Consider the following 15,235-nt stretch of genomic DNA (forward strand, 5'->3'; position numbering starts at 1 on the left):
GAGCAGGACAACGTTGAAACATCATGTCAATGTCAAAGATTTGCACACGTTTTCCACGATTTTTCAAAAACAGCTAAAGTTTAAAATAATGGTTAAAGTGGTTAAAAGCTAAAGGTGACAATGAGGACATTAAGCTAAGTACATTTACTTGGCATTAGTATTTGCCGTTTTTGCCGATGACATGAAATACTGTACTTTTGACTCCTACAACATTTCTAGGAAGGGAGTCTTGAGACCCAAATCTACAAAAATATGTTATGAGTTAACCACCACGTAAGCCCTATTTCAAGTAGCACTATTAGTGAAAGTTTCGGAAAATGTACTTTAAAGTTAGTACTACTGAATACTTGAGTATTTACTTTAATACTTTGTCTTTGGTGTTAGCAGTAGCCTTCAAGCATTTCCCCCCAAACCCCTGAAGGCCACATTCCACATAAATGTAATATTCAGAGTCATTCTCAAGCCACAGTGACCCCTAGTGGTGGGTAGTGGTATGTGAAACACAGGAGATGTTCTTTACCTGCCGTTCCCAGGGTACTGTTGACCTCCCCAGGCATGGTATGGGAATTGTTCTTCAGCTTAACTGAGCAGCCAAAGTCTCCCAATTTGATCAGACCTGACGACGTCAGAAAGATGTTGGCTCCTGTTGGACATGCAAACATTATTTTCAATTGAGTTATTTCATCAAAGTCCTGAAAAACACTTCACACCGGAGAGGTTGGCATTGTCAAATTGAATGTACGTTGAGGATTATACGCTACCTGACAGTTTTCTGAAAAAGCTATGTTTCTATGTCAGTCGTTCTTCGATTTTTCAAAAATAGCAGACCTACAAGCTCGTAGCGTGCCACTCGGTGGCACGCTATGAGCTTGTAGATCAGCTATTTTTCAATAGCTAAAGCATAACATAAACACCAAAAGGGGTTCCCGCCCAAAATGGGTTAAGGGTAACTGTGGTATAATCGCAATATTATTTAATATTAAATATCCCATAAATAACACTTTGCAGTAGAAGTTACATTCACTTCAAACAGACTTGTGTGACAGTGACTGTCAACGGGAACGCTGGTGGACTGACTGCGATTATCAAATAGATTTGATACATTCAACAAAAGGTACAATGTGTTTATATATTAAACAATTTTAAAACATTTTCCCACGGACCACTTGTAGTTGTAGCCATGCACACCACTAATTGACGAATGAGGAGGAGAGAGTGAAGAGAGAGAGAGAGAGAGAGAGAGTGTGGGGTACGGAGAACTACGGACCCTTGATATCGCGGTGCACGATGCCGTGCTCATGGAGGACGCTGATGGCGGTGGTGGTCTGTTTGCTGTACAGCCGGATGACGTGCTCCTGCAGGCCCAGGCGGGACACCTCCTCCAGGGTGCCCTCGTCACAGTACTCCATGAAGATGTACATCTCCTCCTGTGTGGGTGGGGCAGCGCCCGGAGACAAAGAACGTACTGTCAGAAACCACTCATGGATTAAAGCTAAATGAAATCTCGCGACTGAAAAAAAAAATGTTTTGCATGACCAAGTCCTAATGTGCGATTTGTGATAGCGGATTCGAGTGTTATCAACCCTTATCAAGAGCATATAATGGAGCCAGTAGGCTCTACTGGAGCGGAGACGTTGTTGTTGTTACTTGTCAGCCATTGTCTGACTTGGCGTTGGTCACGCTGTCCGACTATTACCAAGGACTGTCTAAAGAGGACGAGACGCGAAGACCGTACAGGCGACGCCATGTTGCTCCATGGAAGGAAAGAAACATGCGCAGTTGAGACCAGGAAGTTGTACATGCACAAATTTGGGCATGTACAACTTCCTGGTCCCAACTGCCATGTTTCTTTCCTTCCATGGAGCAACATGGCGTCGCCCGTACGGTCTTCGCGTCTCGTCCTCTTTAGACAGTCCTTGACTATTACTAACCCCAGTCCCCAACCCTAAATTGAACCCTAACCTCAGTATTAACCGGCCACCTAAGTACCTTAACCTGAGTCTTAACCGGCCACGTAAGTCAGTTTCACCATCTTTTTGCTTCGGCGGCAGTAATTTCACTTCCATGTTTCTTAATCGCAGCCAGTAGGCTCCAGTAGAGCCGACTTTCTCCATTGCATGGTCTTGATGAGTAACCTACTGGTGATTATGGGTTCATTGGTGGCATTCGAAGCTGGTGTTTGTGAACACAGTGTAAAAAGGAGCCCCCCACCCACACTAGTGTCGATTCCTAAACAATTACCATTACACGATGTAACATATGATTATTATTATTATGATTTAGTAATATTGTTCCTGCCGTCAACCAGGTGAATAAGTCACAGATCTGAGGCTTTAACCATTGCTTTTATATGAAGTATCTGAGACAATTTTATGAAAGATGCTTCAAAACATACCGCTAGTTTGACCACTTCAAATGCTCCAATCATAAAATAATACCCAAAAAATAGCCGATCTACAAGCTAGCTATTATACTTGATCTGACGGGAAATGTGCTGCTCGTACCCGATGGAGCTCAACGCCAAAGTATCGGACCAGGTTTGGGTGTTTGATTCCTTCAAATATCTTCAGTTCATCTGCGGTCTCCTTGATTGTTTTGTGGTCGTTGGGCTGGAATCGGATCTGTTAGGGAAGCCGCAAGACAAGTTATGTATTTTATTTATGAAAGAAAAACTAAATACAGAAATGGCATCTGCTGTTCTTTTCACATCTCTAAATTAGAGCTCAACATTTGTTATATAGACTAGTACACACTTCATTCAAATTATTTGTGTTCAGTTTGATTATAAATTAAATATTCTCTCCAAAATCGGGATCCGCAACAGACACCGTCTATGTGGCCTGGGTCAGGCACTACACTGGCGGGCTACAAGTGTCCGTACCTCTTTCATGGCCATCAGCTCTCCAGAGTCGACGTTGACACAGGTGTAGACCTTCCCATACTGGCCCTCGCCTGTTTCCATGAAGAGAACACGTTAATAGATTGTACCATCATGATGGACAATAAGAACAGATTCCATCGGAGGGGGTTTGGAGTTGACCGTACCTATCTTGTTGCCCCTCTGCCACTTGAAGGTGACCTTCCGGAGGCCGACGTGCATGACGTTGTCGTAGGACTTGGGCGTGTGGCACACCTGGCCGATGATGTTGCGCTGCTTCATGACGGCGTAGCGCTTCTCCTCGAAGCTGCGGATGGATCTGCGGACGGACTCCAGGGGACTCTGACGCGCCGCCGTGTCTGAGGCGAGGGAGAGAAGAGGCTCTATAGATCAGTGGTTGTCAAAGACCCGTACACTGATATTAATTTGTCATTGCGGACCCCCATCTGAAAATGTTTTGTGCCAGAAGAGAAGATTTGTGTTAGAGGTTTGCTTAGCCCTCTAAGCAAACCTTAGTATAAATATTAAGGTTTGCTTAAAGTCCCAGCCCTAATATAAATATTAGGGCTGGGACTCGATTCAAATTTTATTTATTTATCAGAGGCTTTGTAATTAATTAATCTCAATTAATCACATTTTAATCGCATATCAATATTTGAACCTGAGAACATTGAGAAGTATTTTTTTCAAATGGATTGGACGAGTGAATCAATGAATAGTGAATACATAAGTTTAAGCAATAAAACATTGTTTATGTAGTAATAATAATATCTCAAATTGAATAACTTGTATAGCGCTTTTCTGAGTACCCAAAGATGCTTTACAAGGGGGACATGAGAAAAACAAAAAAAAACTTTATTAGGGGAAAACCACTAAGAAATAAGATCAATTAAAACAGTCGAATGAGATAGCTGGGGAAAACAATATTGAAGGTTTGGAGGGTGGGGGCATGTCTCTGGGAGTTTGGGGAATGCATTCCACAGGGTTGGGGGGGCTTGGTGCAGCAAGCACATGTGACATGACCATTAGAAAACACCTCTCTGTTGCTTCAGAAGACATAACAGCCATAACAGATTTTACGTTTTAGTTAATTGGCCATAACCGTTTAGTTAGAAACCATGTCATCTGGGCGCGCGTGGTCCTTGAACTGCAACTGGAAGTTGGAATAACGTTAGCTCTGATCCATATATAGCGTTAGACGGAGGAAAGTATGCTTTCAACATATTTTTGTGCTAAAAACGAGGGGCTGCATAGCCTGCACTTCGGCGGGTGTGAGGGGAAAGGATCTAAGCACCATAGAACTCCTCCTAACGCTATGGACCAGAGCTACTGTTGACGTTAGCTTCCAGGCTAGGCTTGATGCTGCGTGCAACATGTTTCGGATCGAGCCGATACAGGAGGCTTGACGTGGTGGTGTTATTGTCTGACGACGACACTGCACTGCAGTGCACTGGGTGGTGTGTCGGTCCGTCTGCAACTCGTCCAGTGACAACGTGCCGCGGTGATTAAAATGCGTTAATTTTTCTGTAATTAATTAATCTCAATTAACGCGTTAAAAGTAACCTAAGCCCTAGCCTGGAACTCACCTATGCTTGTTATGGCATAGGCAGCTCCCAGCAGGATCCGCCGGGAGAAACTATGCGCAGCTGCGCGACATGAGACTAATTACTTAGAGCGACAGAGAGAGAGAGGAGTGTGTGTGTGTGTACATGTGTGCGTGTCAATTTAACAAAGGTGCAGACGATCAGAAATCAGCAGAGAGTTTGCGCTACTCTATGCCGAATTGAAGTGGACTCGGACCCAGACTTTTCTTTTCTCCCTGAAAAAAAAAACGTCTGGGTTTCCGAGGCTACCTAAGCCCTAATAAATAACCTTTTTAAAAAAAAAATACTTTGAGAAACAATGGCATATAGATGTTTTTAACCAGGCTGTTGTTGCTAGGAGACGTGCGATAAGCCTCGTTTCCATTCAAGAGGGTTTATTTGTCACTTCACTCAACTCGAGGCTCCGTTTCCTCTCTGCTAGCGTGTCTGATAATGCATATAGGTCAAAACTCAGAACAGGTCTAGAGGGGTTTAAGGCAATGTATGTATTGTTTTGCCCTTCCTCCAGAGCTGGGAAATCGCTGGATCCGAGCCTGGAACTCTCTGCTTTGCACATTTGTAATCTTGTACTTATTTTGTATGTCACATTATGTACTACTCTATGATGTTTTTATATTGTATGTAGTGACATTTTTATGGACCCCATGAACATTAATTGATGCCTATGCGTCAGCTGATGGGACCGATTTAATAAATAAACATTGAAATGTTGGTGTTGTGCAGACAATAAGGGTGAAACTCTTTTAGCAGCTCCAGAGTAAGCCTGCCAGAAACCAATATAAGACTTCCGGAAGGTCTTAAAAACATGGAACTGATTTAATCCATTGAGACCTGGAACGCATCCATGTCACGTTAGCGTTTTAAACATTATGTTATAATTTAGCTATTGAAAAATAGCAGATCTACAAGCTCATAGCGCGCCACCGAGTGGCGCGCTATGAACTTGTAGGTCTGCTATTTTTGAAAAATCGTTAAAATGTGCCTCAAATCTTTCCGAAAATTGTCATGATTTAGAAAACTTTTTTTTTTTTAATTTCGACGTCAGGCCTGAATGGGTTAAATGCTTGTTTCAAAAATCTGATAGCAGGAAAAGGGAAGAATTGTGCATTGTGGCAAATGTTCAGCGGTTTCGCCCTGTGCCTGTACGCGGATGAGTGGGAACTAATCTAATGTTCAGCGGTTTCGCCCTGTGCCTGTACGCGGATGAGTGGGAACTAATCTAATGTTCAGCGGTTTGGCCCTGTGCCTGTACGCGGATGAGTGGGAACTAATCTAAATGTTCAGCGGTTTGGCCCTGTGCCTGTACGCGGATGAGTGGGAACTAATCTAATGTTCAGCGGTTTGGCCCTGTGCCTGTACGCGGATGAGTGGGAACTAATCTAATGTTCAGCGGTTTGGCCCTGTGCCTGTACGCGGATGAGTGGGAACTAATCTAATGTTCAGCGGTTTGGCCCTGTGCCTGTACGCGGATGAGTGGGAACTAATCTAATGTTCAGCGGTTTCGCCCTGTGCCTGTACGCGGATGAGTGGGAACTAATCTAAATGTTCAGCGGTTTCGCCCTGTGCCTGTACGCGGATGAGTGGGAACTAATCTAAATGTTCAGCGGTTTCGCCCTGTGCCTGTACGCGGATGAGTGGGAACTAATCTAAATGTTCAGCGGTTTGGCCCTGTGCCTGTACGCGGATGAGTGGGAACTAATCTCGGAGCGACAGGGAGAGGTTCCATATGAGGCTATTGTAGTTCATGTCATTTCCCAGGGCAACGAATACAAGTCACATGTTCACAAAGATTTTCACAGGTTTCCACATGGACCTCAACATCCCTATTCCGGGGCGAACATTCGTCAGAAAATAGTCAATCTACAATCACACAACATGTCGCAATGTGACACATTGTGAGCTTGTAGATCCGCTATATTCGGCAAAGAGATTCGTGTACAGGGGACAAAACGTAGGGGGGCCTAGTTGCGAACGCAGTGAGCATTTACTATGAGACCCAGCAGATCATGTCTGTGTGTCTGTCTGTCTGTCACGCTTGTAACACCACCCGCCCAAAAAAAAACAAAAAAATAGAACCTCTCTCTGTCTCTCTCTCGCTTTAATCATAAAATGGTAATTGGTCAATACGTCATAAAGTTAGTCCACATTTATGTCTGCCTGACTGGGCCGGTTCTCTCGGAATGTCGGAAATAATCCGATCTCGGTCGGGCTCGGCGCTGCCATTTGAAAGAAATCTCGGCAAGCTGAAAACACCACCTCCGCTGTTTTCGACCAATCGTACCTCCTAATGTTTAATTTATTCACGTGCAGAACAGATGTACAAGCCAACAACCTGACTGATGCAATGCACAATGCACTTGTAGGAAGGTTGTAGATCTGCTATTTTCGGTAGCAGTGTATTATGGACTGGTTGGGCACCCCTGGTCCAAATGTTGAATCGTACAAAATTGCATATGTTGTGGTGTGACAGACAGACAGACAGTACGCCACGGGTCCACATTCCTACCCTTTGATTGGCTGATGAAGGTACGGAGTTCCCAGCTTCGGCGGGCAGCACTGCTGGGATCCACTTTAGGATAGGATGGCTCTGAAAAGAGAAAAACGCAACACAACCAAAGCGTCACAATGACGGTATAGCGAAATGATGACCAGTACGAACCTGAGGCAACGTAATGATGCACATTATCTTCTGAGCGCTAATTCTACGAGTTACTTTCGCGATGAACCCATTTTGGGCGGGAACCCCTTTCGGTGTTAGCATTATGTTATGCTTTAGCTATCAAAAAATAGCAGATCTACAAGCTCGTAGCACGCCACCGAGTGGCGCGCTACGAGCTTGTAGATCTGCTATTTTTTGAAAAATCGAAGAACGACCGACATAGAAACATAGCTTTTTCAGAAAACTGTCAGGATGTAGAAGACATTTTTAGAATCTGATCTCAGGTCAAAATGGGTTAACCAAACAATGGAGAACCCTGCTGCACCCCACTCCCACCCACCAACCTTCTCTGTCCTCTGTGGGACTGGAGTGGCGACTCAGGGATTTGAACTGCAGCTCCGCTGCAACCGATGACAGTCGGTCGTTCTCGTGATAGCTGGACCCCCTGCAAGGACAACAGTTACAATTAACATCATGTTCTTCAACCATTGAATAGTCCCTGCTGTAATAAGATGGTACTACACCCCCTGATCTGACATGATTTAAAAAGGTCTAACATAGAATTGGTGCTTATAATGCTCAGCTTGGTGGAAAGAGCATTTTCATAGTTAGAATATTTTGTTCATGTTTGTATATGAAATGCATGTATTAAATAAATAAAAAATACTTTAATCTACAAGAAATCTATATTTGTTACTTTGAGATGGAAAACATTTAATAGATTATACCAGCGTGTGAATGGCTCTCAGGATGTGCTTGAAAATGACGGAATTTGCTGATACTAGCTAGTACTAGTACTAGTATTGGCAACTAAAAATCCACAATTAGAGTTGTGTCACAGCAAAACCACATTTAACCAAACTAATTATAATTCAGATATGACGATAGAAATTAGTTCATTCTCCAAAGTCCCCATACACTAAGAATCACCATCTAATTGGCTTTATGGTCAGCAGCCATATTGGAAAGAAGAGGAAAAATGGGCCTTTTCCTTACTTCCGTCACAGGTCTTACCAATTATACTAATTAAGGCTCTGTGCCATTCTGGAGTCAAGGTGCTGATATCGTGCATGTTGGCTCACTGCAAGCACTTTGATACACCAGTAGGTCTCAAAGCGTGGTAAAGGTTACCCTCGTGTTTCCTTGAGGGGGTTCCACTTCCAAATGGCCCCTTACGAGTGTGAAAGGGTTCAATTTGTACACTCTCAGTTATGGGGGTCCATTAAATTAAAAAGGTTTGAGAACCACTGTGCTGCACTAAACGGAACAGAGCCTTCATTAGTATTATGACCCGTGAAGGAAGAGGTCCAATTGCATTCCAATATGGATGCTGTGCATAGAGCCTATTGGCATGCATCATTGCAAAGATTCAAACACAGCTGACGGACAGATGTTAGATTTTTAGAGAGCGTGTTATCTCAAAAGCAGACATGTCCAGCCAAAACCTAATAGCAGTGAATCAATAGCATGAAGGCAGAACTGATTTTGCAGGATACCATACATAGCTCACTCTTACAATGAGGTACTGTTGATCCGATTCTATCTTTGACTCGCAAGGATACACTTGAATTAAGCCTACTTAGCGCTGGGTGATACGTTTTTTTTTTTTAATATAAATTGATTACGGTTCATAACTGTGTTCTCTATGCGCTCGTAGTCGTAACCCTCTGGTTTCCAGTGCGATACGAAATGCTGGCTTATGCCGTCTATGGGAACGCAGTTTTTAGAATAGCAAATTCGCAATATCTCGGATTCTTCTTTTTGGATCAAAACAAGCTTGATTTGCGCCTCATTTCTCTAAGCTATATGATTGCCGGTTACAACATGTTCTGGGTGAATTAAATAACATTCGCGGGACCCGTTACATAGGGATTATTCACTTCCTGATTCTCGGTTTTCGAGTGAAACGAGGGTCCCTCATAAAGAACGAACTAGTGGTGGTCCTGGAGTACACAATTCAGACACCGGATGGGGCTGTTGGCGTTAAATTAAACTAAATAAATTGTAACATCTCTAAAGATTTTTTTTTAAGAATTTTGCCAAAATAGGGACACCAGGGTTTCTAGATTGACCTCGCAAACCAAATGTGAGGGGGGAGGAGGGGGGGGGGACTGCTTTTCCTGTATTTCTGATGTGGTCCAGGAATGACCATTTCAAAGCTTCTCATTGAGCCCTTTCATATTGAGTGACAGAGGGGGCATCTTTTGATGTGCGTAGCCGGGGCTCAGTGCTGACAATAGCTGCTACCCAGGGTGGGGTTAAAGCTAACCTGACATCATTGCTGCCGGGTACTTTGGTGTGGCCATGTTCCCCTGGGCCCTGAGGGACAGGGCGGGGACCATTGGGGAACAGCTGGGTCCGAAGGTCACAGGGGAGACTTCGAGAGCTGTGGTGAAAAGAACAAACTGGAGGAACTGCCTTGGGGAGATGAGGGTTGGCGCGCGAGTGTGTGTGTGTGTGTGTGTGTGTGTGTGTGTGTGAACTTGCACTTAAAACATATTATATTAATTCTGACACAAACACAGAATTTCATAAAGACACACAGAGCAAGAGAAAGAAATGTTATGAATTCAGATTAAACACACAAGCTCACCCAGCCATAGATAGTTAATTAAAAGTGGAGACAATTAGTCATGCAAGAAAAAGACTATGCACACGGAAACATTGTGGTTCCTACCTGAAGCCTTCAGCGTTGGGGATAAATAAATTGGGATTTGGAGGGTCACTGTGGCAGCGGGGGACCTTGACAGGCCGAGGACTATTCCTGGGGGCTGAAAGAGAATGTATGTGTCACCAGCACATCTAAAAAGGGAAAATGCATTCTAAAACTCAACATCTGTTTATATCGCAACCTGAACACGTGCTTAACCCATTTTGGGTGGGAACCCCTTTTGGTGTTAGCATTATGATATGCTTTAGCTATTGAAAAATAGCAGATCTACAAGCTCATAGCGCGCCACCGAGTGGCACGCTATGAGCTTGTAGGTCTGCTATTTTAGAAAAATCGTGAAAATGTGGCGCAAATCTTTGAATATATATTCTTTCAGAGCGAGCGTTTTTAACTCAAATCTTTGCTTGGTCCCTGGAACTACATATTTTCAGATGGGGGTCGGCGGCCAATTTCATATATTTTTGGGAGTCCTTCACAAGAAAATGTTTGAGAACGACTGACATAGAAACATGGGTTTTTCAGAAAACTGTCAGGATGCAGAAGACATTTTTAGAATCTGATCTCAGGTCAAAATGGGTTAACTCATTTACTAAATTGTAATACGTACGCAACAAAGCGCTCTCCTGGAGAAGGCGTATCTTACCTATGTACAGACCAGTGACTGGGCTATGAGGCTTGCCGATCACATGTCCTATACACTCGTTCATCAGTGCTTGCAAATTCTGCAGAAAGAAAAACACGTTCGCCGTCAACCAATGTGATAGGGCATTCACTTCTAGTCATTTTTACTAGTTGACTAGTTGCCTAGTTTACTAGTCGACTAGTTGTTTAACTACCTATTATGTAAAAAATAAAATAAATTAAAAAAAATTACTTTTTTTGTACATTGAAAAACTGTGTACATGGTGACTATAACTATAATCTACCTGATCTTGAGGCCTACAAAATCGGGGAAAAAAATAAAAAAAATAGTAAACTAGTCGACTAGTTGCTTAATGCCCTACAATGTGACACATCTGTAAGATTCTAATGGTGAACCGTTGCATTTTGGAGGTTGCAAATCATGAGGGGGACAAAAAAAAACTAGTTTACCAGAAAGTCATCCTCAGGCAATGCTGATATGAATCCAGGTTCGATGGCTTGAAGGAAATCAAACCCCTGAGTCGCCCACCTGTAAATGAAGAGATGTTAGCAGTGGCACAAATCTGATCCCCATGGAGTGTGTTTGTTAGTCGGCCAGCTGTACCAGTTTACTGCTATGTGGTTTATTTCTACCCTATAATGTTTTCAGATGCATATTTTAGCGTGATGATTAAGTTGAAACAGAGTAATACACTGTTCTGGATGTTATCTTGAATGGGAATAAAAAACTGAGGATTTCTGTAATCAGTAGCAGCTGTGTTGGACGGACGCGCAGATATGGGGAATCAAACGGGTGAGCTTCGTTTTCATTGGCTTTTATCGATGTGGGCCTCGACACGTCATCACGCAGTACGTTTTCAGGAAGTAATTAAAATTCGATTTTATGGACTTTTGATTAAAACAAATACACAAAAACGAAAATGTACCCATTTTTTGGGCATCCATTGTTAGGTATGCTCATATCTTCATTAATTTACAAAAAGTCTACAAAATTTGAGAATGTGGAATAATTGTTATTTTGATCAACGTTCGCCAACAACATGGAATTGTGGACAAAATCTCATCCAACGGCAACAAAATATTCTTTAGTTTTGGGCGTGAGAGGCTAAATCTAATCAAATGGTGCTCCGTGGCTCAAATTACAAATAAATAATGGACCTCGATATGAAAAGGGTTGAAAACCACTGGCCTAATACATTTCAAACTGGGGGGGTAGACATCACTATGACGGTCATAAAAACACAATACGGTGCCTTCCGTGACCTCTTCTTGACTTCTATGAGGTAATATGGTCTTACCTGGGTCTCGTGCCCCGTCCACTCTCGCACTTCGTCAGGACATAGGTCATCCATTTACGGGCGAAGGCGATGTAGCGCTCACCGATCCTCTGCCGGAACTCCCCCGACATGAGGCGCACTACCTCTTTATGGTACTGTGGTAGGTTAAAGGGCAAAACAGTCGAGTTGAAAATGTTGCAAGTGGCATTTCTTCCTCTGCCTAGTGGGAATGTGCGTGCACAATTTCACGGAAATCACACGATGTGTTCATGATTTGCGGCATTTTGTTTGAAACGGAGCACTCCTGCGAACTTTGGAAGCCAATCTTAGCCAATCAGGATGGAGTCTGAAAAATCTGAAAGACCCGTTTCATTGAATGGCTCTAGAGAGACTGTACCAATTTGCGTGATGTTTGAACAAAATCTGTAGGTGTACCGTCTTAGAGATTAGCTGTCCACAGACGAACGGACGGACACACACACACACACACGGACGGACGGAGTGCAAAACATACTCTCTCCCCATGCCTTCGGCCTGGTGGAGACAATATAGTTATAGCAAGCAGGCCTTTTTTTTTTAACTTCCTGCAGTTCCAACATGATAACCCAAGGCTTTGTGCAAAACAACTTCATTCCACAAATTAAACAATCTTTTTTTATGTTTTCATTTTAGTCTCAGACTTTAACGATTGATCAAGGAAGGAAGTTCTCTTACAGGTATTGCTGCATTAATAGGTTAACTGCGGACCATTTACAGCCGTCATTCAGGCTACTGCCTATGTTTAAAGTTACCTTTGAACAGCCACTGCACCGACCGCCGAGTTGCTTATCATGAAAATCCACTTTAAAAACATATCCCATTCTGTCCGGTGGATTGCCCGTATGACTTAAAACCGATTAAAAAACGTGGATTAAACAATGAAAACATAACTTGGGCAACTCGCGAACCGCAGGGGAAGTGTTCTACAATGAATTAACTCGAGCATTCGTTTGGCCATTCACATTATATTCTTGGATTTGCAAGTGGACATGTAATCTGTGATAAATGTATGAAACAAAAAGTGTTACTGTGCATTACTGATGATCAATGTAGTTGATTGAAGTGATAGAAATCCTTAGTACGCATTGCGATGACAAAGAAAACAGAATTCAAGCTCAGAGCTTTTCCACCACATGCACCACATATCTGGAACAAACTCCCAGAAGACTGCAGCTCTGTATGCACCGTAATATGATCAGTTTGACTTTTTTAACTTCCTCATACTTTTAATTGCATTTAAATGTCCTTTCATGATGTGCTTATTTTGCGTCTCTGAATTGCTTTGTTGTAACTTGCCTGGACGTTAATGTATCATGTTGTTTATATAATGCTGGAATGTGCATAGAGATGTATGGTCCACGAGGAAAAGATACACACCCGCTAAAATCCATCCATTATATAATGTATTTATTACAGTGAGTTAATATGGAGGTTTCAGAGCAGAGCTAAACCAGCTTACGTCCCACTCAAAGCAACTGCAGTGTTGTGTGTCGAAAGTAGACCGATCTACAGGCTCACAGCGCGCCTGGATGTAACACATTATGAGCGTGTAGATCGGCCATTTTTGGCCCGTGACACCGCCGTTATGACGAAATGTCAAGTCAGGGCTTTTGGACTCCTTGCTCCACCTTTGACCGTTCTCACCTCAAAGGCAAAGTTGTAGCCCTGTATCATGGCCTCCCTGTAGTACTGTTGCAGGGTGGCCGACTCGGACTCGTCTACCTCCACCTCAAACTCCTCTTTGAAGATGTGCTCCACCCGGTCGATGGCCGTGTTGATCTTCATGCAGAGCTGCAGTGCTTCGCCCTGTAGGAGGAGAGACGTGACAGAAAGACGGAGTGACGTGAGCTCAATTTATACTCGGGCACTCGCGTGGCTTTCTTGAAGATCTGTTCTTTATGAATCGAGAACTTCTGTTAATAATAATATTGCGATTATACCACAGTTACCCTTAAGGAACGAGCATCACTGTTGAGCGGAATGGATTCAACGGAACAATAGACACGTGAAACCCGATATCTTCCACCCACTGTGAAGAACATTTTACATTGTATGGAAGTGTATCTATGGCATAGCAGCACTCACTGCCACACATAGGTCATGGTCACGTGCACATTAGCCTGGAACTCACCTATGCTTTTTTATGGCATAGGCAGGCTCCCGGCAGGATCCGCCGGGAGAAACTATGCGCAGCTGCGCGACATGAGACTAATTACTTAGAGCGACAGAGAGAGAGAAGAGTGTGTGTGTGTGTGTGTACATGTGTGTCAATTTAAACAAAGGTGCAGACGATCAGAAATCAGCAGAGAGGTTTGCGCTACTCTATGCGCTACTCTATGCCGAATTGAAGTGGACTCGGACCCAGACTTTTTTTTCCTCCCTGGAAATAAAAGCGTCTGGGTTTCCGAGGCTATGTGCACATAAAGAATGTGATATTAACCCTTTTAGACCAGAGGACGATTCTACAAATGTCTAAATCAGTTTTCTGGAAAAACCCATGTTTCTATGTCAGTGGTTCTCAAATGTTCATGTCAAAAATATATGTAATTGGCCGCCGACCCCCATCTCAAAATATGTTGTTCCAGGAACCTCCCCAGAAGCAAAGATTTGAGCTAAAAATGTGGCATGAAGTGACGCACTGTGCGCTTGTATATCTGCTAGTTTTTGAATAGCCAACGCAAAAACCTAAAATGACAATGTTTGAATGGGTTTAATGCAATTAAGACAATACTTTGAATAAAAGGAGAAGTCATGTAATCACCTTACTTCAATTATCTTAATACAATTAAGCTCCAAGCCTAATTGCAGTTAAGATATGCGATATTCTTCATCACATTTATCCCGCTTTGTTAAATGTGCATATGTATGAAATGACTAAGCTTGCTTGTGAACAAGTAGTCTGCTGGAACACAAGCCTCTCAAATAAATTAATAAATAAAAGACAAGCTGTATGTTCTGATTCGGCTTAATTGTTATTATGATGATGAACCGTTGCCTTAAATCGCAGTATAGCCAATTAATAATACATTTGACAAACTCAAAATCTACGTGACTTCATGTTGTTTGAAATTCAGAAAAACAAAGCTTTAACAGTAAATAGTATGTATGATTTTGAATTAACCCCGCTGGGGAAATTCAGTTTCTGCTTCACCCAGTTGATGGGGGGGGTTAAGTGTCTTGCTCAGAGACACTTGGGACACGTAATACCGGGAGGGGGGCTAGGTGGGTGAACTCGTGACCTTCCGATTACCAGAAAGCTTCTCTTGCCACTAAACTACTATGATGTACAGTGGTTCTCAACCTTTTCAGGCCGTGAACCCCCCAAAATAATCATATTTTAACTGGGGACCCCCACCACCCTGACAGCTGATCTACAAGCTCACAATGCCTCGCCTCGTGGCCAATGTTTGACTAGTGTTTATAGTATAGTTTGTTGATTAAAATCCTTTAACACAATTTTGGCCT

The 15,235-nt window shown here is 43.0% G+C and overlaps 1 protein-coding gene across 3 annotated transcripts in view; it reads right to left on the bottom strand.

The window, feature by feature from the left end:
• Nucleotides 1-15,235, bottom strand: part of map3k4 (mitogen-activated protein kinase kinase kinase 4) — a 45,845-nt gene that overhangs the window by 3,194 nt on the left and 27,416 nt on the right. For 2 of the 3 annotated variants that reach the window (XM_079512064.1, XM_079512062.1), the window contains exons 12-24: nt 13,415-13,576; nt 11,753-11,886; nt 10,905-10,983; nt 10,456-10,534; nt 9,819-9,912; nt 9,411-9,527; nt 7,486-7,586; nt 6,989-7,069; nt 3,046-3,237; nt 2,882-2,952; nt 2,505-2,621; nt 1,268-1,427; nt 521-643 (exon numbers count right to left, since the gene is read on the bottom strand). In XM_079512064.1, coding sequence (XP_079368190.1) covers nt 521-643; nt 1,268-1,427; nt 2,505-2,621; nt 2,882-2,952; nt 3,046-3,237; nt 6,989-7,069; nt 7,486-7,586; nt 9,411-9,527; nt 9,819-9,912; nt 10,456-10,534; nt 10,905-10,983; nt 11,753-11,886; nt 13,415-13,576 — 1,510 coding nt within the window. The remainder of the gene's footprint in view (nt 1-520; nt 644-1,267; nt 1,428-2,504; nt 2,622-2,881; nt 2,953-3,045; nt 3,238-6,988; nt 7,070-7,485; nt 7,587-9,410; nt 9,528-9,818; nt 9,913-10,455; nt 10,535-10,904; nt 10,984-11,752; nt 11,887-13,414; nt 13,577-15,235) is intronic. The other variant, XM_079512063.1, reaches the window with a different exon arrangement.

The sequence above is a fragment of the Electrona antarctica genome (genome assembly GCF_951216825.1).
Source record: "Electrona antarctica genome assembly, chromosome: 10".
NCBI lineage: Eukaryota > Metazoa > Chordata > Actinopteri > Myctophiformes > Myctophidae > Electrona > Electrona antarctica.